Source organism: Pelmatolapia mariae, linkage group LG8 (assembly GCF_036321145.2).
Source record: "Pelmatolapia mariae isolate MD_Pm_ZW linkage group LG8, Pm_UMD_F_2, whole genome shotgun sequence".
NCBI lineage: Eukaryota > Metazoa > Chordata > Actinopteri > Cichliformes > Cichlidae > Pelmatolapia > Pelmatolapia mariae.
Window position 1 is genome coordinate 18168440 of NC_086234.1, and position 27079 is coordinate 18195518.

The 27079-nt window shown below is 40.5% G+C and overlaps 1 protein-coding gene across 6 annotated transcripts; it reads right to left on the minus strand.

Moving 5' to 3' along the window:
- Positions 1 to 1003: 1003 nt before the first annotated feature.
- LOC134632634 (liprin-alpha-3-like) lies at positions 1004 to 26841 on the minus strand. 6 transcript variants are annotated; one of them, XM_063481352.1, is made up of 32 exons: positions 26599 to 26841; positions 18397 to 19209; positions 15969 to 16070; positions 15375 to 15539; positions 14568 to 14642; positions 14417 to 14476; positions 14074 to 14202; positions 13217 to 13309; positions 12819 to 12871; positions 12209 to 12302; positions 11979 to 12113; positions 11777 to 11860; positions 11529 to 11660; positions 11378 to 11440; positions 10750 to 10829; positions 10225 to 10408; positions 8902 to 9095; positions 8572 to 8815; positions 8341 to 8480; positions 8104 to 8252; positions 7863 to 7959; positions 7542 to 7623; positions 6858 to 7058; positions 6712 to 6774; positions 6325 to 6351; positions 5366 to 5541; positions 5173 to 5270; positions 4899 to 5074; positions 4720 to 4788; positions 4203 to 4365; positions 2249 to 2343; positions 1004 to 2132 (listed from the first exon to the last, which is right to left on the minus strand). In XM_063481352.1, the coding sequence occupies exons 2-31, from the start codon at positions 18730 to 18732 to the stop codon at positions 2291 to 2293; spliced, it is 3717 nt and encodes a 1238-aa protein (XP_063337422.1). In that variant the 5' UTR covers positions 18733 to 19209; positions 26599 to 26841; the 3' UTR covers positions 1004 to 2132; positions 2249 to 2290. The 6 variants fall into 6 exon arrangements, with proteins under 6 accessions (XP_063337422.1, XP_065327663.1, XP_065327662.1 ...); XM_065471591.1 differs by having other exon boundaries at positions 10225 to 10366; positions 26499 to 26841; XM_065471590.1 differs by having other exon boundaries at positions 26499 to 26841.
- Positions 26842 to 27079: the final 238 nt, after the last annotated feature.

Consider the following 27079-nt stretch of genomic DNA (forward strand, 5'->3'; position numbering starts at 1 on the left):
AAAAATATGTTCTGCCTCTGTGTTCTCACCTTAAAAAAAACAATCTGTATTTGTCCACTGTTTGTGATAAACAGACCTGCACTATTTATAACTTCCACTATAATCCGCCATCTGTTTTGGCTCATTTCCAGTCATGTGGTGCTAAATTTACCCTGTAACATAGGCTGCAATTATAGTGTCACTACAGTAATCTCTTTGCTCTAATATAATATTAAAAACCAGGCTGTTTACATATCACCAACATGTCTTATTATAGATCACTCTGTTATGGACCAAATTGCAGGCAAGCACAACAGGAACATAAATGTTTAAAAAAAAAAAGTGCTACCATGCAACTTCCCAATTTGATTACTTACATAAAGCATCCATTTTTTTGCTTTACAAACTCAATTTTATAAGGTATTATCCATCTACAGTACATACAGTACACTAATTTGCTTAAACAGAACAGACATTGTCATTTATTACTAAATATTATTTAATATAAAGTCAGATTCAAAATTTCTATTTCCTTTCATGTACATATTAGATGGATGTTGTTCTGCCATATATCAGAAAATGTTATGGATAGCCATAAAAAGTCAATTTCTCTCATTTATTTAGGTATAAAAATGTTCCTTAATGAAACAATGAAAATGGAAAAAAATGAAACAATTTTGTGAGACACATATTAACTTTAACATTTTTACTGGAAAACATCATTTACCATTAAAACTTTTAAGTGACTGATATCACTATAAAATCTCCCCACTGATGAACTTACATTAAGAAATTTTTGTAACTTTTCTAGAATTTTCCAGTCATCGTTTTATCTAATTTAAAGTGCCACAAATTGAAAACGTGTGTTAAATATAAATGTAAATATATATTTTAGTCTGATAAACATATTTCTTACTAAGAGCTTCATAACTATTGACTCACCCGCATGTGATCTTCTGTGGGCTGTGTGAAGGCGAAACTCTGAAATAACTCCTTCAATAACATTCATACAGGTATGTCTGTTTTTTTTTTAATTACAGCTTTTACAATCATTATCATTATTGTTATCATATTATAATCAATTATCATCACTACTCTCCAATAATATGAATTGAAATCATAACACAATTTGTTGTCCAAAATGTACACATACAAGTAGCATATCTTAAATGTCCATAATTTAAAACATATTTCCTTTGTCAACCTAAAATGAAATTACAGTCAGTCTTAAAACTAAGTATGAAATGAACGTACAGTTTAATACGCACACATACATACTGTACATACATACATACATACAATAGCAGTTATCATAAAAAAATGATAAAAATAAAATACACACATTTTACAAAGTCCTGCTTTCACATCATTTGATGATCGATATCATGACGTTCACTCTAAAATGGTTGAATTTGGCATGCATATTAACACAAATGCTCCGTAACTCAAGTCATTTTCCCCCAGTTTCAACAGGATTTTGTCATAAAGCACTTTGCTAATTGTCTCATTGTCTGTCCTATTCACATTTGTGCATCTCACCTCCGTTATGGCTTAAGAACATACATATCGTCCTCCTTGTGTACTCCTACATTCTGGCCTTAAACCTCCCCCCTCGCCACACCATACTGTATTGTGATGTTACTTGGCGTTGTTGAGTATGTTCTATAATCAATCTAAATCACAGTCAGACCAACTTAAAGGATGCGTGTTGGACTATTGTTCTCTTGATAGGAACAGGAATGCATTTTCCAGTTTAAAAACTATAAATTCATTGTGTCAATATTGCCGTCTTACACTCAAAAAACCCCAAAAAAAAAAACAGAAGATGAATTCACGATAGGCATTGGTCACTTTCTACAGGCCACTTTCTACAGAATCAAACAGCATCATGCCACAACTATGGATCGAGAGAGAGAGAGAGAGAGAGAGAGAGAGAGAGACAGAGAGAGAGAGAGACTGATGGGAAAACGGACATTCACTCCATTTTTAACATCTTTTCAGAAATCATTCACTCAGTGTCTTTGATTTTTCGAGACATGTGGCTCGAAGGTTGTTGGTCATCTTCTAGTGTCCTTTTTGTTTCGTTTTTTGTTCCTCAGTTTTTTTTTCCTCTAAAATGTGTTTTTTCCTTGGGTTGAGTTGGAGGCGGGGTTCTACGAAAATATAAGAAAAGACATTTAAAGAATCATAATGGCACCGTACAGACGTGACTGATTTGGTATCCACTCAAGCTATTTTTAGCTATGATCAATCAGAGTGCTTTTCTCACCTGGTGTGCTTATTTATTTCTTTATTTTTCTTTTCTTTTTTTTTAGCAGGAATATGTTCTCACAGACCCCGACTCTGCTCTTGGACCAGAGTTTGCTGACAGGGGAAAAAAAAGGTGATTAGTCCTTGTTAAATATACAAGACAAACAGATACAAGTCAGTAAAGAAAAACATTACTGATGTTATAAAAAAACAAAACAAAAAAAAAAACGGCACTGCTAAGCTTTAAATTCTGTATTGCAAATATAAACTATTTAGAAACACAGCATCCTAGGGAAACACCGATTTTGCTCTGTTAAGCTAATAAAGCTTACTGTTCCTCAGGAAAAACCAACAACTGGCTATAGTTTCATATTTACTGTAAAGCAAATCATGTTAAACGTCTCATCTACTGCTCTGCATGAAATTAACAGAGTTATCCCGTATTTCTTTAAAAAACAGTTTCTTGTTCTTTTTCTTCATAACCAATGAAACCGCTAAATTGTTATTATCACTGTAGTGTAAATAAAGGAAGTAGGAGCATCTGTAAGACTTTGTTTATATTTCTGCATAACGCGTTTCTAATATAAAAGTCTTGCATCACCATTCATTGCTTTATACTTTGCAAAGAAAATGGGAAATAGGTGCAGCTGCTGTTTCTCTTCCTTAAGAGCCGTGAAGAAGCCATTCTTAAGAAAGTGAAACAGGGAGTAAGGATGAGATATGTGACACTTTTGGAGTGATGAATCCAAACTTGAAAATTTTGGTCCAAACCATATCAGTGTCTACAGACATCTTCAGTTTCATTGGTTATGAAGAAAAGGAGCAGGAAACCGTTTTCTAAAGAAATACTGGATATTTCTGTTAATTTCATGTAAAACATGGTGGAGGCATTTCAGCCAATGGTGTTGGAGCTCTTTTCAAAATAAGATCCACCATGCAATGCCATTTGATTGGCTTTATTTTTCAGTATGACAATGACCCCAAACACACAGTCAAGTAAAAGCATATCTGGGTGGAAAAACACACAGGAACATATCGGGCATGGATTGGCCATTTTATTTCCATATATGTTTGCACATGTTTCAGTTATGTTTGGTATGTATAGACTTCATCAATTAGGTGCATCTTTTTTATTCTTGAATGACTCATAGACCAATGTTAACTGACTTAAACAAACAAAAATCACTTCTCTGAAAAGGGTCAGGTACAAGAGAAAATGAGTGACAAAGCAGCCAATGTCCAAAGAAAAGCTTCAAAAGTCCATTTTAGAAAAAAAGTCTGGCTCTTTGGAAGGAAATTATAAAGAAATGAGGGGTGACTCAAGGCTTTTGCACAGCACTGTATTTAAATATAAATATAATCTATCCAGATGGTACATGTGGAGCACCAAAATATCTCTTTGTATAAATCACAAAAAACCTTGTTGTTAGCAAATTTATGCAGGAACTATTTTCTTTCTACTGTCTCTATTTGCCAAACAAAGGAAGCATGCAGATAGGTAACATTACAGGTCATCTGAAGGCAGATGCCATTAATGTAAAGTCCTGTCACAAGCATGAGCCTTTCGTCATGGGTAGACGGAGGCTTGGTTCTGCTGAGTGATGTAGCTGGCAGGTGTGGTTCGGTGAAAGAGAAAATAGTTCCTACAGGAAACTGCTCACAGCAAGGTTTGTAGAGTCATCTGAGTAATCAGGTCATGATTTCTGGAAAGAGACACTGGTGCATGGTTTTGTTTTGTTTTTTGGTGCTTGGAGCACCCAGTTCCATCATAGTTCTGCAGTTAATATCTCCATATCCCAGCAACTCACACCCAAATACTTCAGAATGATAAATAGCAGCAAAGGTCAGAGAAATAAAAGATAGAAACTTGATTTTGGGGTGAACTGTTCCTTTGTTTTTTTTTTAAACAGGAAAAAACTGCTGTGTAATCCCTGATCCTGACAGTATTGTTGTTATCATGCTCAAGTCCTCACCTTCACTCTGGACTTTTCTCAGTGTGACAGACGGGGTCGAGATGGCAGAGGCACGGAAGTTGGCAGGTAATGTTTCTGAGGAATCGGAGGTCACGCCACGGAGGTCTTTCTCCCTAAACATCTTCCTCCATGACGGTGACCGTGTGAATGTTTTTGTGCCGTCCTGTGGAGACAAGGAAATAATGCTAGTGATTCAAAACAACAGCATTCACTGGGCCTTATTCATTATGCATTAGTGGGGTTTAACAAAGCAGTATTTGACAAAGCAGTATTTGTTGTGACAATATTCCACAGTTGCACAGTTTTTAGCCCTACAAGCTGTAACTAAGCAATTAGCACCCGTGTAAACACAGCTGAACCACTGTGGCTTGCCAGCAGTTCACTAGCAGTAAAGCCTTTCTTTACAAGGAAAAGCCATGTTTTTGGTCTTTGTTTTTAACCCTGAAAGAAATTTATCTTTCATAGCGCATTAAACAAAGGGCAAAAAAAATATTTTCTGAAGTCTATGTTGTTGTACCTCATCGGGCCTCCTCTCTGTTCCCATGGAGATGAGATTATTGTACTCTTTCTCTAGGAGCTGCCTTGCCTGCAAGAGACAGACGAAAAGATGTTTCGGGTAATTTTACACCTGCAGATTAGGATAACAGAAGAGCATCTGACATCGCCGGCTGTTGTAGAGCACGTGAGGCAGTCTACCTGTGTGTTCTGATTTGGTATCTGAAGAAGGAGGGCCAGGTCAGTGTAGTCAAAGGTGTCATCAAGTGCCAGCAGGGCCCCATGGACCCCACTTTCTAACAGGTTGTCAGCAAATTCTTTTAGACCGATAGACTGCACCCAGCACATCACTCGCTCATTGGACCACACCATCACATCTGGAGAAACACAAATTCAAAGACAAAGACAAAAACACACCAGTGTGAGTAAACTAATGCTTTGAAATCAAGTTTGGGGCATTATCCAAAGGTCTCACCTTGGTTCTGATGTTGGCTCTCATCCCTCCTCCTCTCCAGCTCCTTTCTATCATAGTTCAAGCGCTTCAAGCACATGATGCCATAGTGAAGGCTCACCCTATAAGCAGTAAGGACAGAGACCTAAGACATGCAGTGGGTGGAAATATGCAGAACATAAAATTAATCCAATAACGTGGGTGCCCTTTCTTTCACCTGTGGAAACTGTCCACCATCTTCAGCTGGCCCCTCAATTCTTTCTTGGTGAGGTGATCGAGCATGCGAGCATCAACCAGCGATTCCATGAAGTAAGAGCGGTACTGGGGTAGACCCAGGCTGGGCAGCCATTCATTTCCCACCCACTCATGGTTCATGTCTCCATAGGCCAGGATCTGGAGAACAAGGTTTATAGACATGAGAGTAAACAAGATGCATAATAAACATGAAAAAAAAAATCCTAAAGGTAACATTTTGAATATAAAACAAATTTGTGTGTTTCACTTGAGCTAAATAATCAAACAGGAAAAATTATAATGTGTTTGTATTAACAATATTTAGTGATTTCTTAATTCTTTGGAACAGGGCAGATAAAGTGCAGAGAAAATAGTAGTAAAAGGGAAACCTGAAAGTGTAATAAAAACAAAATCCCCCGCCATGCAGGGTTTTCTCCATTTGTTTCTCCTTCCCGTGGGCTCTATATACACCACACTCGTGTATATACACTGCTGGCCACTCAGCGGTCATGCTAAACATCTCTCTGACACAAATTCTGTATTACTGGGAACAGGAAACATTAGACTTGTAGCCTAAAATGGCAAAAACAATTTGGGCTCACTTTCTAAAAATGCGCCGCTAAAGTGTAACTGATGTCTCAAATCATTAGTTATGTGTTAACTCTAGACCTATGAAAGTAAAGTATTTCTGCTGCTTTTTGTTTTCCTTCACTTTCTGATTATTTAAAGAGAGAGCTGAAAAAAAGGCAAAATAAGTGCCAGTCTACAACCTTCAAACCTGGATTTATATAAGCATGTCTTGTTAGACACACAGATGCATATTTAAAGACTTCGTTTTAGCTCTTCTTCCCTTTAAGGCTGTGTCTCCTGGTCTCCTGGTAAGCCTTTATTTAAAAATAAATTGCAAATCATGTGATGGCCTGTGGATTCTCAGCAGCTCACCTGATCCCAGCTGAACTCCTTCTGCTCCTTACAGTTCAGGCCGAGCGTACAGAGGAAAGGAGCAGATATTTGCAAAGAGAGGGAAAGGTCACCAGTGAGAGTGTTTGTGTTTGTAATGAATCAGTGTCGGGACAGAGGAGGAGAGGGAAGGCAAAAGGAGGAAAAGCTTTGTTAGTGAGTGAGAATTAGATGGAAAACACTACATCAAAACTGATTTTTAGGGAACAGCAAGGGAAAGGTGTAGCCAAACATGCCTAATTAAGAGACAAAAAAAAAGAAGAAACCTTATTAACGGGACAGTTTGCTCACGACATAACAAAATGTGTCAAATAAATCAATGCAATATAAGAACAGCTTCTCTGTATTTCACATGAAATATAATCTTACTGGTTTGGTGGCAGCAGTGAGAGACTCCATCTCAGCATGCGTCATCCAAATGTTACTTGTTGACTGCAACGGCAGCACACAAATTATTAGTTTGTGTCTACCCCCCCGTGCCGTGTTTTTTAACTGGAATTTGTACACAGGCTTACAGAGCGAGTGCTTGCGGGTGCAGACGGACTGGTGAGGGAGACCATTTCCTGAATGGCTAGGCGAAGTTTGAGTCTGTGTAGAGGGTTGCTGATGCCAATCTCCCTCTGGATCTCTGTGTCCGACAGGTTTGCCATAATGGCGCCGCTCTTCACGTTGGCGCGACATGCTGCCACATACCACGCTGGCATCCCGACCCACAGCTGGGACAACAGAAAGCAGAAGTGGTGCACAACGATCAGTAACAGTAACATTCTTCAAATAAAGTATGACTTGGTGACAAAAATCTTGTGCCTAATCCTAACGTGAAATACCAAAAACAAGACATCCTATTTCTGAAACAAGCATTGTTAGCTTCTCTCCCCGGCTACCTTCCGTTTAAGCTGGCTTCCTTCTGATTGGTTGCCCTTCACAGACAGAAGGTTTTAATAGCAGTAGAGTAGGGCTGCTTTACCAAGAGTGGAAAAAAGACTTCTCCAAAACTAAGCGTGATTTATAAGGCTTACCTGTGTATTCACTGACCTCATTATTTAAAGCTTTGGCTTTAAATAATATTATCGTCTACCATCATGTATACAATATATATTCCGGTAATTTAATATGTCGGTAATTTAGTATGTAATAACTTTACATAAACTGGTCCGAATCAGTCTGATGGTTTTATGTCCGGAGGCTCAGAAACGTACCTCAAGCCACGTAACAACAGTCGGGCCATCCCATGAGGCGAAAGGCAGACCCTGACGACATGCCTCCTCTAATAAGTCGTGCCTGGCAAGGAGAGTGGAAAACAGAAGATTCATTTCTTCATATCTCACCTTACCACTGTCTTCTTTTATAAATAGAAAATCAACATGAGAAGTTAAAAACTTTTCAGCCTTGCAGCACCGCATAGGCGTACATTTTTCTGTTTAAATTAATACTAAACTACGAAATGTACTACTATATCGCATTAGGATCAAAGATGTCGCTACAACATGAGAAGCGTGTGGAAAGATGACTGATCTCACTTCTTTTTGCTGCGGCGATCTTTTTCCACTGTTCCAGTTCCAAGTTTAGCCAGACCTAATGGATCAGCTGAACCCAGGTCATCAGAGGGTGTGGAGGCTGTAAAGATCATAGGTTAAAAATAATAATTACTTTCTGTATCGGTTTCACTGTTGAGGATTCTCTCACTGCAAACAGATAAATGTATGACTTGGACATGAGAGACGGCATTTTGAATGACTAGTGTCCAGGCTGTTCACACACCCAGTGAGGCAGATTCACGTCCAGGTGCACCAATCCGTCCCTTTTCCTTTTTGCCAAAGAGACGACCAATAGAGGATTTGATGCTTTTCTTTTTGCTGGCTTTGTGAAGGGAATCCTGGCTAGCTGTGGTGGCACCGTCAGCAGAGAGACTGGACAAACAGAGGGACGGAAAACTGAGTGCATTTCAGGGCTAAATTCAGAGCCAAATATACTGCATGTTAATATTATTCTGAGTACCTGCGAAATTCACGGTGATCATCAAGGCCTGCCCCTGGGTGAGTGTGTGTCATTCGGTCCAACCGTAGGGCTCGAGGAACAGGCGGAGGGGTGGAGTCAATCAGGGCGAGTGCTCTGCATTCTTCACCATCTTTGTTGTTCTGCAAGGTGGACAAAGTTCAAAAGGTTTATATGGGGAAATTCAGTGTAACTTCACTCATTTGTTGGTATAAAACAGCAGTGAGACAGCACCTGCTTATCGCTCTCCCTGGCGGGTGAATGGGGCAGGCGGGGGGTGGAATGTCCAGAACTGGGTGGCGAGGGTGACGCCAACGTGGACGAGGTGATGGAGGGAGTCATGTAGCCCCTCCCGACACTGTCACGTCCACCCAGTGAAGAGGGTGGAAGAGGTGAGGCATCGAGGGCTACGCTGCTGACCCGACTCTCAATCTCTTCTGCCCTCAGCTCCGTGCTCTCTTTTTCTTCCTGAATCAGCCTTAAAGGAGAAGAGAGAAGAATTTTAACAGTAGGCTAAACAATCCTAGGATCTCTCATCTACACACTGTTGCACATAAAACCTACTTAATCTCTTTGTTAATGGCCTCCAGTTGCTCCTGTAGCATGATGGCCAAAGTCTGTACATCTGTCTGCCCACTGGGAGAGAGCAGCTCTGACCCGAACATAGTCTCCCGATCCTCTTCATCATCAGAGCAGCCTCCCTCCACGCCGCCCTCAAACCCAGGACCCAGCATAGTGCTGCTGTCCCACTCTCCATACTGGAAAATGAGAAAAACGATAGAACGGATAGAGACAATGGTGTCATTCAGAAAATAGCACCATATCACGGTATATGCAGTTGTGGTCAAATGTTTACAAAGGCTTATCATAAGCATTAATATCTTGGTAATCTGGTGCTTTGAATGATTTCTTTGAATTGTTCACGTCCCAGTGTGGAATGATTGTGCGGCATGCATCTTTAAAGTCTTTAAGAACCAAGATTTGGGTGCACAGCTTTGAACTGATTTAGGATTTTTTTCTACACGGGATCAAAACTATACACATTCCCTACTGATATTTGTTTAAATGTCTCTTAGCAAATTGCACCTTGACCAGACACTTTTGGTTCGCATCGATAAGCTTTTGGCATATTTCCGACTGAATATGTGACTGCTCTTCTTGGCAGAATTGGTAAAATTCATTTAAATTTCCCCTTCTTCATTATTCCATCCACTTTGTGTATAGTGTTGTTACGTTCAAAAGCCCCCAACCATAGCTCTTGTCATTGTGCCAAATAGCTCAATCTTTATCCTGTCTGGCCATAAAATCTTTCTACAGAACACATTTGGCTTGTCCATGTGGGCAGCTGCAAATTGAAATTGAAGATGCCGATTTTAGTCTGTATCCTCTTAGCCCATAGTGATGAAAAACACACTTTACTATGGAAGTGATGTTGGTTTTAAGGCAGTTCTCAGCTCATAGCAGGCCTTGGTGATTCCTGCATCGTTCCTGAGCATCCTAACCAATTTCCTTTCAACTGAAGGTAACAGTTTGGGTCTTCTTTCAGATCTTGACGAAGTGGTGACAAATCCAAATAACTTAATCTTACATACAGTTGTTTTAACTGATGATCTTGCAACTTTGCAAACGTTTAGTATTGACCCACTAGGCTTCTGGAATATGAAATATTAGTGAGGGTATTTCTACACTTTTAACCGTGCATGGATTAGAGAAAATCCCAAATAAATTCAAACTTTTGCACCCAGTTCTTGTTTCTTTGTACAATCATTCCACCCTGGAAAAAGAACATTTTAAAGAAATTGTTCAGACCACAAAGTTAAGCCTATGATGGCTGTATATAACTGTGCATATATGCACATCATCATTATCTCAGCCTGAGATCGACACCTTGTTACTATCATCTCTAGGAGTCCCCCAACGGCCACGGTGACGCCTGACCACGACCCCACTAGAGGAGCTGCCATAGCCAGCTGGGAGTGAGCCTCCACCCTGAGGGTACCGCAGCTCCGAGGCACTCCCTGGAAGAGATCTTCGAAAAAGGGTGGAGGGAAGTGAGCTCACGCTGCCCGCCCTATGATGAGATCCAGAATTCAAATGTTACGCAGCAGCACTTGAAAACATTTCGTGGGTGAGTGTGCAAACACACAGCACTGTCACACACAAAGATTCCCCCATAAATAAACAAGGAATTTAAAACTAAAAGCTATAAAATTATGAATAAAGCATATGTTTGTGTATTTATCAGACAGCCCGACAGCCTCCAGGTACAATGTGAACAACTTTACAAAGCAGAGGAGTGTAAACAAATGGTGTACTCAGCATAAGTGCTGTGTTCTTTGGGAGACTTTGGGTATTCATAAATGTAGGGCACAGTGCATAAATACTTTGCCGTGAGGGTTCATGTCGGCTAACCTGGAATAGGACGAGCCTGGCCTTCCTCTCAGCTGATCCAGCTCCAGTTGGACTCGCTCCAGCTCAGCAATCAGCTGCTCCTAAAATAAAGAGGAGAAAACACTTTTAGCATGACGCCAAAGGTTTAAACATCTGTAATAGGTGTAGGGGAAAAAACCAATACAGCATCATATCGTGAAATTTTGCGTGGGGATAGTGTATCAATACACCAAATATTAATATTTTATTAAACAAGTCCGAACACTCTGGAAACAATTAAAAAGAGCTTCGATTAAATAGTCTCAAATGAAAAATCACCTAACACTTAGCTTTGATGATTTATCTGCAATATCAGTAACAGACTACATGTAATTACATGTAATTACCAAGTTGACCTCATTCATTCTTCTATGGCAGATTTTAGTGACGGTGTTAGTTATGGCTCACAGCCTCTTTTGGCAGCATAATAATAACTTAATTGAGATAACTTATTTAACTTTAAAAAAAAGGTTACACATCGCAGTATTAGTTGTTGCAAACTGTAAAAAAGCGCAATAATATCGTATCGTGAGTGAGGTCTTGTGATAACATCATATCATGGGGTGTCTCACCTCTAATCTGTAACTACAAAAAATACAAAAGTGAATACCTTATTAGCAAGAAGATCATCTTGGATTTTCTTCATATTGGCCAGTTCCTCAGAAAGAGCATTCTAGAAGCAAAGAAAACAAAAAATATACTTATGCATTTTCACGTGGTACAGTGGTTTATACGGTAACACAATACACTTCTTTCTCTACCTTCTCTTCTAGTGCTGCCATTCTTTCTTTGAGATGCAGCTGAAGTCTCTCATTGGACTCTGACAGAAGTTTGTCCACAGTGTCTGAGAGGCGTTTGTTGTGTTCGTCATTCATCTTCTCCCTCTGCCTGGCCTGGAATGAAGACACGAAGGAGAGGAGGAATAAAAGCAGAGATAAAATTTAACTTTATTCAGAACTGAGAATTCACATCAGACTGTGTCTCAGCAGGAAAATATGATTAATGTCACCCTCTGCAGCTCTTGGTTCTTCTCCTCAAGTTGAGCTTCCATTTGCCGTAGTCGCTCCTCAAAGTTTCCGTGACGTTCCTCAGCCTTTTGAGTGAGAATAGAAAAATATTTGCAGATGCTGATTAAAATATTTGAAATGAGATTCGAATAAAAGCTGGAATATTCTATTCAAAAGAGTTAGTGGTTGATATTGATTGCCGACCTTGTTGAGAGCAGCCACTCTTTGTGCAAGCTGGGCCTCAATCTCAGGTAATGTCTCTGCCCTCTGCAGGGTCTGCTGGAGCTTCTGTTTCGCCTCATCCAGACGCTCCTGTAGCTGCCTGTTCTTTTCTTCACTCTGGACAGTCAAGAAAGCATTGATCAGACACAGAAACGTTCGTGACTTTTGTTACCAACACAGCTGGATACTGGCTTGTTTGAGCCAAACTTTACCTGTCTGTGCAGGGACTCCTTGCTCGCCAGCTCATTTTCCAGCTTGTCTTTGATATCATGTAGAGAAGTCGCCTCCCTCTGGGCGCTGAGGTACCTGCAACACAAAGCCGCCATCAAAGAGGAATACTGCAGCGGTCCTAAATCAAAATAACGTGACATATATCAATATTTGTGACTGTTTTAAGTTAGCTGGTGCTGAAACAGCACTAATCTGAAACAGGAACTTAGATAGTTAACGGAGTATTAAGTCTAAACAAATGTTAATATAACCCAAAACACTGAAGAGGATACCGGTACATCAAATCTAGGGGGTAATACATCCAAACTAATTACTGTTTCTGTCCAAATGTTCACTGAATCATTAGTGAGAATATAATGCAAATGTCATTATGTAAAACTAGCTTAGATGCTATAAAGAGGCGTCACGATGCTTTTGCAACACATTGCCTGCCAACAGGTGAAACATATGGTCCTTCTGCTATGTGCATTATAGTTTATGCATGAAATTCTAGTCTTCTGGTCTTGAGCTTCGTTCAAGCTACAAATAGATGACAAATAGACAAGATAGCTACAAATAGAAGACTAAAAAAAAAAAAAAAAAAAAGAATACCTTCGTTCTAGTGTTGTAATCCTCTCCTCCATGTCCTCTCTTTGGCAAAGGGCCTGGTAATATTTCATGAAACAAAATGATATAAATATAAAACTTGCAATATACAAAACACATGAGTGCTTATCACGTTGAAAACTACTGGCCAGGTAAGAGATTTCTACTACGCTTCTTTGAATACATGCACAGAGCACTCTATTTTTAGACTGCAGGAGTATATTAATATTTATTATGGCATTCATTTCAGCCCAGCATTTCTTTGATATCAGTTAATTTTACTCTCATCCCCCTTTGGAATAATAAATATTCATACATATGCCCATTGTGTTGTACTCTTGGAACCCTGGGTGCTGTGAGATCTCAGGGTCTTGGCCATGAAGAGACAGACTGGCCCAACAAACCTCTTTCACTTCCCTTTGGAGCTTCTGATTGGCCTCCTCTGACTTCGTCACCTCCCTCCTGGCGGCGGCAAGCTGTTCCTCTATTTCCCCGACCTAACGTGACAACACAAAGGGACCAGAGATGACACAGATTGAACCTACGTGAGCCAGTATTAACCGCCACGGCACTAAGTGTAAACAGACAAGACAGTGACTGATTACAAATGCCAGTTGGGTCCACACGAGACTCTGGGGGTGTAACGCGGTGACTTAAGAGAGTGACGCACAGAACACGCAAAAGGTTTTAAGATGTTTTGAAGGTTAGAGCAAAGCATTACTCATTTTACTCTAAACATTTCTGATCTCTTATGTAAGATTTTGTGCTACGTACAGCTATTAAAATCAAATGGCGTCATATAGCCTACTATACGGGATGAATATGGTGTCTTAAAGCAGCTGCAGTAGTGTAACCGGCCACAAGAGGGAAGAGGGTGACCAGGAGAAGTACTGTGATTAGTTATCCTCCTTCTTGGGATATGCTGCGTTGTTGGAATTGCTAGTGAGGAGCTGGCACTGATTTATTACGATAGCCAGGGCGGGTTATATAATAAACCAAATTTACAAACAAATGGGGAGACAGAAATATAGCTGGGAATTCAAACTGTTTCACCTGCTTTCCTTGAGGCCATTTGGGATGGATCAGGCATGTTGTGGACGTGTGGACAGTAGTAAATGTTTTAATCAGGACTTTGCTAAAAGCTTTTATATTTTATATTGGATTTTGACAGAGAATTTGTGGGCGTATTTCAGTTCTGATTACCGTTTAAGATATGAAGCCATTCTCACAAAGTTCGACACAGAGGACCACAAACACCCACCTGCCGGCACATGAGGGCCAGCCTCTCCCTCAGCTGGGAGAGTTCAGCTCTCTGCCGCTCTATCTCCCCTTCTCTCTGTCTGTCAAGCTCCCCATCTTCCAGTCCAGAGGAAGGACCATTGGGCAGTCGCTGGAATGGTGAGAATAAAGCAGGAAATGAGAGTGATGAAGAAAAAAAGAGTTAGAATGGGTTGTTATTGCAGAAAAACGTAAATGAAACTGTAGGTGAGTTAAAAATCACACTGACACACCATGTTACCCAATATCTACTTTCTACTGACTGTCTGGACGCTAACACATACACAAAAACAACTGGAACCAACATGCATAAAACCCTCCCTTACATCTTTCCCGCCGTCCACCCCTTGCTGACGTCTTTTAATTTGGTCTCTTAAAGAGATTACCTGAAAAGAGAGACAAACAGACGATCCAAATTAATGTTCCCTTCACACTGAGCCGGTCGTTAACGTCAAATCACGTCACGTTAGACTTTACCTCTTGAGAAGACGCTGCGAGTTGATCTTCTAGCATGGACACCCTCTCAAGGGCCACACGGAGCCTTTCTCGAACCTGCGGGGTGAAGCAATACGAAATGGCATGGCACCGGGGAATTAATATCAAGATTGTGATTACATTTTTATCACTACCGAATAAGTAAATAAGAATTCATGAGAGGTCAAAACACACGCATCAGAGATGAGGCTCACCACGGAAGCTACACTGGGAATTTCTGCACACCACACTGCATTTTAATTGAACCCAACTCAGCACTGGGTGTGAGCAATCCTCATGAGACAATCGCTAAGGCTGACAGGACTTGATTTATTCACGTCTATCACACTGAATGATGCTCTAGTGCTAACTCGGGAGAAAAGCAGTTCATTATAAGTGGGACCTTTATATGATCATCACAGCAAACAACGTCAAAGTAAATTTTCGTTGTCATAAAGCAATAATATTTGATTTTATACGGAAACATGTGAGCTAAACCTGCAGCCTGAATGCTACTTTGAGCAGCCAAGTTATATATATATGTATGTGCTGCCTCTCTGTTCTCACATTATATACCAAACACACCCTCACACTTTGGTGGTCTATTTAATCTGGAAAGTCTCCCATCTCTCTCTCTGACATCTCAGTGCTGCTAGTGGGCTGTATTGCCACCTGCCGATTCTGTCCTTTCAGCTCCCTTTTTACCTCAAGCATGTTTCTGGTGACTTATGACTTTGAGTTTAATATTCTTTTGGCTCAATTTTTGGTCTGAGTGAGTGAAATCTCTTGCTCTCAGCCTTTCAAACACACCTTTTCATCCAGGGCCTTGTGGTGCTCAAACAGGGATTTGAGGGCCTTGAGGACTTCCACCTCACTGGAGACCCCTGCAGGGGACTGGGCTTGTCTCTTCACCACCGTCATCCTCAAACTGCGCTCATGGCGAGACACAAGACACTCCAGGTGTTCCAGCAACAACTGAACGATTGAGTGGGTTAATTGGGAGAAGGATGGAGAGAGAGAGAGGTAAGAAAGGCAGTTTGAAGGAAAAAGCTCATACAAAATGAGCAGGAATTAGAGACAGGAGCAGAGATTACAGGGTAACAGCCGGGATCATGAAAAAAGAGAGTAGGCTCAGGGGCGACACTGAGCAGGGAGGGTTTTAAGAGTGACGAGAAATGTTCAGCACAGCAAAAAAAGACATAATGAAAGCAGATATGGACAATGAAAAGGGGCCATGAAAAGAAAAGAGAGCGTGGATTAGGAAAAAAAAAAGAAGATCAAGAGAAGGAAAAACAAACAGAAGCAAATGAAACAGTGTGACACCCACACAACCACAATGGGTGAGGAAGATAACACAGAGCCTGTTACAGTGCTAATAAGCAAAATGGCTGCTAAACATCTTACACGTGTGTTGTTTCTTTCTGCCTTCAGCTCAGCGATCTCCTCCTCCCTCTCTAGAAGCTGCTCCCGGCAAACGTTCAGCTCTTTAGTCAACACAGCAAACTCCTGTGGAACACACAAGCTGCGTTCAGAGGCAAGAAAACAAACTACACAAACGTATGGCTTTAATAGATTAAGTGGTCTCGGCACAGGCAGTTCAGCTGCAGTGAGTTTTGATCTAGGCGAGACACGAGCATGCACACACACAGAAATGCACACATAGTGCTAAAAATATACAGAACCAAAGGCTTACAGTTACACACTCTGTGAAACACCTAAGACCAGCAATGTAGGAGGACAAACATGATGTAAACCTACATAATAATCATGTAAATCAATGACACACTTTCCACCACCGCTCTCATCGTGCTCATCCTCTGTGAACTCGCATTCATGCATGGATTACATCACGCTGTTACACAATGGCTCGGCTCTGGAATGCACAGGAGAGACCCCCAAAACACAGCATCGATATGTCATTTACAGCACCACTGGGAATGCGCTCGCAACTCCTTCATGGTGCTGAAAGTGAGCCCAAAAAGGAGAGATAGTACTACACGATTTCTACACAGTGAGAAAAACTCATAGGATCCACGATAAAAGAATTTTTTATTTCCATAAAACGCATCTAAGGCCTTAGAAGCTGCTTTTAAGAGCGACAGTGTGCAGATGTTTAGGGTTAGGATTACCTGCTTTAGAATTCAAAAACACTTAAAGGTAGGCATATGAAACTGGTTTGTGTTTTCAAGGGGGGAAAGAGAAAGAGCCAAAGAGAAATCTATACAGATGGTGACACAGCGTGTTTATTGGCTCTTGGCCTTATGGGATTGTTTCTTGTTTGGATAGGGGTCAGCTTCGCAGTTGGCTCTCCTTGTCCCCTTGTCGTTTCGTTTCTATTTCATCTCACTCTATCTTTACAGGCTACGGCCTCCATTTGTTTGAATAAATTTGAATTCCTGGTCTACAGTGCACGTGGCCCTATGTCGCGGAGAAATTACATATTGTCTTGTAATTCATGCTGCACTCACATGAACACATGTACATTCGAATTCGATCCAACAATGTGGCTCTTACATTAATACTTAACCTTGTTTCCGAGGTGTTCAAGGCCATAACTGCTTATTATTATAACCAGTAAATTAATTTATGGAAAAACTGAAATGCAGAGAAAACAAAGACACACATTCCAACATCCATATAGTGGACATGTAGGAGGATGTATATGATATTAAACTAGGTTTATAATGGAAATTTAAGGGGAAAATGTGTGGTATTTTTGTTCAAAATAAGCAAACTATAATAAGCTATCAAAATATTTGGAGAGTATATGTAGATTGTATGATGTTCTAGACGAGTGTTAGAGTCTAATACTAAAGAGACACGTAAAACTGCCTGCTATAAATAAGTATTGTGTTAAACTGCGTGGTCAGTATATGCTGTTGGTATACATACATTAATCTCTTTCTTTAGTTTGGGTTGCTGCGGCATCTTTTTGTTATCCACACACACTCTTTGACTTCCTACTCACTCTGGACTACTTTTGGACACCAAACTGAACCGTGAGTAACTCAGTGGATTAACTTAACATCAGTAACCCTAAATGTTTGGAAGAAAGCCATTACAACAGTCAAGTCAGAAATGACTTTATCAAAAAGGCATAAAAAGGAATCTAACTAAATTAAAAAAAATATTATTATTATTTGTCCTGACACACCTTGTATATTAGTGGCTAGAGGGGTCACGTGTACATTAAATTCTACATACTATAATTACAATACATTCAGCTTTAGATGAGGAGAAAGGAGAGATTGGTTTTTTTTAATAATGGTAGGATAAAACTTTTAAATTCCAGTTAATATCAATAAGCAATTTTATCAGGCAAGCTCAGAGAATTCCAATAAATTACATTTTTATTGAAGTTCAGATAAGGCCCAAGCACATATTATCTTCCATTCTCATTAATCACCCACTAACGATATGATTAACAAACATAATAAAACCTGATTACACAACGAGGGGAAATTTGCAGATGCAACTTGGACTTGACAGCCAGACGAGCGTCAACCTACAGCATTTACTAGAAACAGAATTAGTGAAGACTCTAAGCATGCAGTGGGGGAAGTGTCTAATGTCCTGTTCTAGCTGGAGCTGAGTCTCTCTCTCTCTCCACGAGGCATCACTGCAAAGGCTTACTGTCTCATGAGCTCGCTTCATGATGACACACTCATAAATGCAGACTCATATGTAACTCAGCTCTGATAACGCAGAGAATAAGCAAAAGTTACCTAACAGGCAGAAATGTTCCATAAAACACTTGCATCAGGAAAACACACCCAAACGGAGTACCCCACGTAGACAAGCACAGTGTAAATATATACGTGTACAGATTTACCTGTGGCAGAGCAATTGATAGCTGCCTCTGAAGGGACTCCTTTTCATGGCCAAGCTCACGGAGGCGGAGCTGAGCTGTACCCAGGCTCTCCTGCGTCTCCCTCAGGTTCTCCAGCAGCCTTTCCCTTTCTGTCAGCATGTTGACCATTAGAGACTCCAAGTTCCCTGTGCTGCCTCCTTCATCTCCTCCACCTCTGGGCTCCCTGCCACTGAATCCTCCTCCACCCATTGCTCCTCCCGGGCCTCCGATTCCCGCGCTGGCGGGTGAGGTGGGGCCTCCACCGGTGCCACTTCGCCCATCTTCGGATATGGTGGGCATCACCTCGCACATCATCATGAGACCGTGGCGTGTGTGTCAAGTAATAAAAGAGAACTAAATGGGGGATTGTACGTGCAAAACGCCTGTTGTCGTGCCTTGGGTTTTGTTAAGCTTCAGCCAAAAGTTTGATGTACAAAATATAAATCTTTACATTTTTTTGTTTTCCAAAAATATTATTCTTTTGGTTTATGTCTACTCCTACATCTTCCTGTGTTTATTGCCTTTTTTAATTGTTTTCTCCTGCACTTACTTTTGTATGTCTTTGCTCACTAGACTTGCATTACTCAGTCCCAACCTGCATGGCAAATGATTAGAAGGCTTATGTGTTCCCCTGTTATATAAGAGGGACTGCAGGAAAGCCGTTCTGTGGGTGGCTGTAGGATTGGCTGAGGGTGAAGAAGGGAAGGGGTAATGGGAAAGGAAGGGACAAAGGAGGGCCAATGCACCTAAATTGTGTCCACAAGGCAGGGCTCCTCAAAGCGCCGTTGGTAAGAGCTGAAAAACAAAGCACACATTGTATTAGATCTCCCACAATAAATTCCACTGTGAGTATAACAACTGTGAAAGTACTGTGCAAGCATGAGCTGGTAGTTTGCGACAACAAGACTAATGAAAATCTGAGGAACTGTGACAATGATGCCAACTGCTGATTTGTAATTAGCATTTCTGACAAAATGACAAACAGGTTGACCTAACTATGTAATAATGCAGTGGCAGCTCCAATGAAATGAACAGAATCTGAATACATTTCACACTGATTCATGGACCATGAGAAATGTCTTGATGAGCGAGAATTTAAACTAATGCTGTTCAACTCAGTTATAGTCCACAAAACATAGACTCTGACTTTAAAAGGTAATTAAAACAATAATTCAGTACTTTGGAAAACACCAAGAGTTCTAATTACAGCAACAGTCACCTCAAGGTGCTTTATATTGTATGGTGAAGACGTAATACAGAGCAATCAGAAGAAGCCCTATGAGGAAGTGCTTGGCGACTATGGTAGGGAAAAACTCCCTTTTAACAGGAAGAAACCTCCATTATACAATGCGTGACAGTCATCTGTCACGACAGGTTCGGGGGTATAACGCACTATAATATGAAAAGACTGATGTCACTTTCATATCTATTTGTGAAATACAGTGTAAAGTACCAGCTAGAAATTAGCTAGCTAAGTCGTAAACTGGGTTATGGTGTAAAAACAAAAACACCCAAGCAGGGTGGAAACTCCGAGAGTTGCATATCTTTTTCTCTGAGTTCCTTTCTGAAGACTGAAAAATATAGGGAGGAATATATTTAAATCAAGCTCATAACTGATTTCCTAACATCTGCAAAACTCAATTTACTGTTAATTGTGCTAATACTCCACCCCAACAAAAGCATCTTATTTTTTGTGCTTGACATTGAAAATTACTGACTGTGCCTGTGTTTAGAAAACCGCACACCTTTTTGCACATCAACTGAAAAACTAGATACACCTATGAGCCCTATTTGGGGATTGTGCTAGCACACTGTTTTGTCCCATTTAGTAAATCTGCCCCAAAGACTGAAATAGTTGCCTCTGGCTTGATTCAGTGTTTCCAAAATCTACCACAGTGAATCACGTTGAGCTGTGGATAGATGGCTTTTTACCTTCAGATGGAACAGTGTTAGCTTTTATGCTAAAATGCTGCATTAGCATTATGATGCACTAGCGTTATATTTTTATGGACAGATAAGAGAGTGGCATCAGTCTACTTTTCTAACTTTAGCTACAAAAGCAAACAAGAGTGTTTGCTTTTTGTGATATGAGCACAACTCATAACTGTATCTAATATTTCTTATTCTGATTTGGGCCACTTCCATTCACGTGATTCTTTCTCAGTGTGATCTCAGTCCAACCCTAACCCTCTTCTTGTTTTATGGTGAGCTTAACTTTTGAGTGAGAAATCTAAGAGTCATTTAGCTCTGCTAAGCATGCAGGTGAGCTTTGGACCAGTTCATACTGGAATCTGATCTTGGCCACAAGAAAAAGAAATGAACAAAACATTCAAATATGTTAGTGAAGTTAAAGCATTAAGGTAATCTTGAAATTTTGGAAAGATTTTGGAAAAATAAAAAAAAGTTTAATTTAATTTTTTTTTTACATTCCATTCCAAAGCTTTTTTGAGAACTTGAAAACAGAAAGCAACTGAATTTCTTTTTCGTGACCTGGATGGACTGAGAATGTAAGGCTTTTCTAAAACAAGGCAATTAAGTATGAAGAAGTGAACTCACTGCACTGGTTTTCTTTTAATCAGCTGCATATCTTAAATTACCCTTTTTTTAAATTACCAAATGAGGCCTGTGTCTGATCCTGCAAACAGTGGGCCAAAATGGTACAGTTCCAAGCAATCAGCATTATTATTTTGTCTTGAGTCTGCTTTCCACAAATATTCTTTAATGTCTTATCTGGAGTACTTAAGGGCTCGCACTTTATACTTTCGAGTGGTTTGGACTCATGTGGTGAATTACACATAATTCTTTATATCAGTGAGACTGAAAAAAAAACAGGAAGTGCAATGAAGAATTTCAGAGTTCAGCAAAAATCATCTTTTTTGTAATTCAACCATATTTAGGCCACAGGGCTCAGCACCAGTGATAATAACTCTGTTAGTGGTCTCTTCTGTGATAAAGGGGACAGCATAATAAATTAAAATGGGGGATTGATAAAAATCTATCAATCTATAAAAACCTTTGGTGTTTAGCATTAAATACCCCCACTATGTATTTTGGACAGCCCTAAATTTGAATTTAAAAAATCAAAAATAAAAGGTATATACTTGCTGATAAATGAATCAACTGGTGAAAAAAGACTGGTGTTAAAAAAATTCAGCTCCTAAAACATTTTTAGTTTATGTAATTGTACATTTTAATAATTGTGCAATGTTACTTAAATTTGGAGTATTCAGAGGATCTCTATATAATCCTAATACTGGATAAGTACTCATATAGCTTTAAACACTATGTGAACAAAATTACTGGTCCACTTACACCTACAGGAGCTACTTAGCCATGGAAACCAACACTGTGAAGCTCCAAGCAAACAGCTTTTTTTTGCTGATGTTTATGGCTTTAAACTCTGCTGTTACTGATTCAGCCGCATGCTGACGACTTTTACACACTTTGGACCTCAAAACTCACCGACCCCACTCTAAAGTTTTATGTGGTCTGTCATTTTGTGGCTGACTTGTTAATTCACTGAGCTCTTTAAACAACCTATTCTTGATTGACAACCCAATTTTGTAAAGGGAGATTACATATCAAATGCTTAATTTAATTCACCTGTGGAAATGGGACTGGAAATTACTGGAAGTATTTGTATTCAAAATGTTTCAGCCTAAAGAATTTGGGTATTTGTGATGTGATATCATGAAACAACAACTTAGAAACAACACTGACAACCAAAACTGATTAAAATAATATAAAACCTCACAGTAAAAGCCTTGTGGAGGTATTACAGTATGTTAAGAAGGGCATCTTAAATATGCTCAGATGCCATATTGTGCACTTAAAGCACTTTATACACATCAATCTTAAAGGCAGTGTAAATGAGTGTATTAAATTCTTCTGTCTTTAGGGGTGGCACTGTATGTATTTACAGAATATCGGAGGTTGAATGAGGGGCGGTGGGGACTGAGGCAGCATAGTCCAGATTTTCCTGTAAAATCAGTGCTTATTGTTGTTATATGGGCATCCAGGAACCACAAATGGGGTAGCTGTTGGTTGGTAATTTAAGGTCTGTTACAGCTCTGAATTAGCTTCTCATGCTGGTGAGCTGGCTAGAGCACTTGGCAATATTGCTGTGTGTCCCACTAAAAAACAGCTTACTTCCTTTCCTGCTCCACTGGTGGATAATTAAGACGCAAGACTGACCTGGCATTGCCTGCATATCCTTAAAATACAGTTCAAATTAAAAATCTGATTCAGGAACAGCTTTGAACTTCTTTGACAGATTAATAGCTGCAGTCTGATGACCACATACACAAAAATAAACCATATCACGATCGCAGTATGCGTTCCATATTAAGAAAAGGTGAGATTTTAGGTAAGGCCTTTCAACACAGACACAGGAAATAAGAAGGTGATAATCTGCTTCATAGTGGGAGAACTTCTCTAGGTGTGAAATTCTCTGATATAAAAAATGTCACTGAATATCTGCACAGCACCAATAATAGCCTCTGGGGTTACAAAATGATGCTAACGCCAATCATTCACAACCACATGTTAAAATTCAAAACTTTACAGCATAAATTAACATCCTTAAACCTTGCTGTAAAAATACATTTAATTTCCAGCTAGTTCCCCTTTTTGTGGTAACTAACGCTTCTCACTTTCACCATCATACACCATAATTTGGATCTAATCTATTTTAGCTACAAAACTTGCCATCTCTCTCTCTGACACATCAGTACCATTGCTGCCCTGCATGGGTGACTGCTGGTTCACCCCCTCCACCACCTCAGGATCCACCTATAGACTACAGGGAGAGAGATTTACTTATCACTTCCATTTCTATGTGCATCATATTTATGCAAAGGAATGAGTTCATAGCCAAGATGCCAAACTAGGCTCTCCAGCTTTAATAAATAAATTAGACCCTGAACGATATATTTTTAAAACTAAGACCAATATCTGATTACTTAAAAATCTAATTTGTATGGCGGTATTTTTTTTTCTTTCAGTCGCAAAAAGCATAAACTTAGCATTTTTATGTGTCATTATTAGTTATTTATGAGTCTGTTTTACTGTTACAACAACTCGTGGATTACTCGTTCACCCGCTGCTTGATTCTGCATGGATCAGCTGGTTTTTCTGTGGTTCCAAACATGTGTTGCCAATAAGGAAGTTGTAGAGTGCTATGAGGTGGACAAACTATGTGCCATCAACACCTATAATATGGCTGAAGAGTGTTTCTCCTCTTTACTTTTTAATTTAGATTTATCAGTCGTTATAAATGCAGATAAAGATACATCAGCAATAGGTTACATACTGGGAGCAGCAGAGCCGGTAAATCAGCCGTGTTCTAAAATCAGTCAGTTCAAACATGAGTTGTCTGACTGAACAGTATGAGGAGAAAAAAAAATTGCATTAGGTCTTAATTATTAAGGGCTTATTTAGGGCATGACCCCTATGACTGACAGCTTATCACTGCATGTTAGGATTTTACAATCCAGTGGTTGAAACGACGGTGGCTGCTATTTACAGCCTATCCTTAGCACTAAGACAGCTGATGATGAGGCTCAGTATGGATCAGAGATAAAGTTTGTCTGTTAATAAAGCCATTAATGTTTATACTTATTTCCTTGGATTAGGTGTTTTTAAAAAAATCGTTGATATCATTGTTGTTGTGAAATTTAATAATGCACCATTCTCTTTGGCGGTTTTACATTGTTTAGAATTATTTATCACATGAAAGCATTCATCTTTTTTACATTAAAAAGGACCAAATATATTTGTCAAAATGTACTATATGAACTGAAAACCCTTTGGTGATGGTGCCTCTGGCCTGGGTGTATGAATCAGGTCCATTACATAGCTTAGTGAAAATATGCTGTTCATGAAATTGCACCAAGACCCTCAAATGTTTGCTCAGACTTTTCCCCGAGTGGTTCCTTTAAACCAGCAATGTAACATAAACAACAGCTTCTGGCAGTTACTCTGTGTTCCAAACTACCCAAAACATACACTGAGGCGCACAGAAAGGCCACCGCTAAGGACTGAATTAAACTTTCATCCACGCTGGCTGGTATAACCCATCCTAACAAGCACCTTTGCATTAGTTCAGAAAGGGCTAAAGTAAATACTTCAGCCATACTAGTCAAAGCACAGGTCACATTAACATTTCTCTGAATTCCTACAGTGTCATATGATGAGTCTGTTGTGGAAAAACGGCAACAAAAGCTGGAGTCCTGATTCAGTGCAGGCATAACATAACTGTGCAGCCTGCAGTTTTGACTGAAGCGTCAGCTGTGAGGTCACTGGGCTTCAGGATCTGTGTCTTTATGAGCATGTGCAGAAGAGAGAAAACAAGAGAGACTGCTGTAGAATAGTTATCATGCCACAAGCTTTAGCAGCATAGTAGCATTACTTAGACCTTTTCTCTTTTCTTCTTATTGCTGTAGAAATATGAAAAGCAGATAGAAAACAATGAGCTGGTGGTAACATTTCCCTAAAATGTATCAGCTTCATTGGTGTAAAGGGTGAGCTCAGGCACAGTGTCACTACTGATGTCTCCACTGAAGTCTTACCACACTGAAACGAATGTACTTGCGAGGATGTGATTGCCCACACCAGCATCATCATCATCACAAGTGATAAACAGTCACACTGAATTCTGATGGGTTCCCTTCTCTGGCTTGGACAGACTGGCTTTACAGTATTTGATTACTAGATGACCAGTTAGGACAAGGCCCCTAATTAGGCGGGGTATCATGTTACTAAATATTCCCTGTCTCCACAAAAAGAAAAAAGAAAAAATGGGCAAAGAAAAACTGTGTGCTCTGAGTGTGTGTTTGTGGGAGGGAGGAAGAGAGAGAGGGGGCGATAGAGCTGCAAAAACAGCTCTCCTCCACCAGACACTGGGGCGGGGAGAGGGGTTTGCAGGCTCCCACAGCCGCCAACAATGAGAAACTGAAGAATGAGGGGCTCTGCAGCCGGTTTTACATCCTCTTAAATGTTAAATCACATTCACGGCCAAGAATGCATGCATGCCCAGTGAATTCTTGGCATTTCCATTAAAAGCAGAGCATAGCCACTAATAATGGACGCCTACCCCCCTCTTCCCCTTTTAACGGTACCCCTGGGCAAGAGACGCATCACTGGAATCGATAAATGATTGTCGGCAGCTTGGGTGGAGGAATGGAAACACCGGGATCTGAACCAGCATGCTTTCATTTGCAGTGGCATTCACACTGCACACCAGGCTAAAGGGGGAAACTGACAGGTCGACCAAGCCGTAGCAAGCCTGCACCTCCATTTCTGAATGTATGCAGGAAAGACCATCTGATGATGGGCGCACGAACGCACACGCGCACATCTACATTCTCATAGTAAAAAAAAAGGGCAGTTGTGTATTGCAGCTCTCAGATCTGTCACTTCGGCTGTTAAAATGGCCATCAAAGCAGATTAGGAGGAAGATAAATCCATGCCTGCTCCACAGAGATCCTGGTCGACTAAAACTGTGGACTATGTCCCCCTACCAACTAAATAAATAAATACTCAATGCACATTTTCAGACCAATTTTTTTCTCAAACATTATGGAGTTATAAGGCCATAAGGCAGTGAGAGGAGCTGGGTGGTTTGACTACAAAGCTCCCAACGGCAAACAGCTTAGTTGCAGCCATGATTAATTACAAGCAAAACATAGCAGGCCAATATACAGTGGCATCTTATGATCTTATGAGGACCCCATCTCGCTCTCTCTCCCTCGCAAGTAGCTATCGCCTCACCTAACTGTATGCAAACGGGAGCGAGCAAGCGCGCCCTAAATAAATCTTGGCGTGTGCTGCCAACACACCTGTCAATGCCCGACACCGACATACCGCGTTGCATAGTCTATCTAATAACTGCCCGTGCTTTTAGCAAATACAACCATGCCCCCCACCCCCAACCAGCACACACACGCAAACAAACGCACACTCACACACAAACACATGTAAAGCACCCCCTCTCAATCCGTGACAACACAATGCAAGGCATCCTACTTGTTATCACACGCTTGCACGCGCGCACTGCATCCACCGATATATTAGTGCATGCATGCCTTTTTCTCCCCTCTCCTCTTCTGCGTCTTTCGACGAACACTGTTATCCCTCTCAGTTGAAACTGGGTTGCGATGGGGCGGTGTGAAGTTCCATCCTTACCACAGTCATCAGGGGGGAGCCTGTAGTGTCCATGTTTGATGTTAAATATTCCTTAGATCCATCCCCCGCGGATCCCGCCTCGGCGTGCGTGCCCTCATCCAGAGCCGAAATAAAGCTTAGTGTATGTTTTATTATTATTATTATTATTATTATTATTTCCTTTCCCCTGTCTCTCCCTGCCCACATGTAGCTAAGCGGCGAGGAAGGGGACGCGGAGAGAGACGATACGCCACCTTACCACAGACCCCCCTTCTGTCGGATTGGAAGGTAATGGGTCTTAAAGAAACATTCTCTCAGCATTCTCCGCATCTCTCTGATTTACGCGCGCGCCACGCACTCACACGCACTCGCGGGCCGGCCACACACCTGATTAATTATACAGTGTGTATGTATATCAGAGAAGAGCAAATAACCAGCTGACATTTTTCTTGACACTAGCGAATTCTGCCCGTGTTTCTGGGCTGCAGTCTGACCACAGTCA

Excerpts from the sequence above, each read along its gene's own strand:
- LOC134632634 (XM_063481352.1), bottom strand. The coding sequence starts at position 18,732 with ATGATGATGTGCGAGGTGATGCCCACCATATCCGAAGATGGGCGAAGT. Across the intron at positions 7,624-7,862 it reads GATCGCCGCAGCAAAAAGAA|GCACGACTTATTAGAGGAGG; the intron begins GTGAGATCAGTC and ends TCTCCTTGCCAG. Across the intron at positions 5,542-6,324 it reads AGGAGTTCAGCTGGGATCAG|ATCCTGGCCTATGGAGACAT; the intron begins GTGAGCTGCTGA and ends CTTGTTCTCCAG.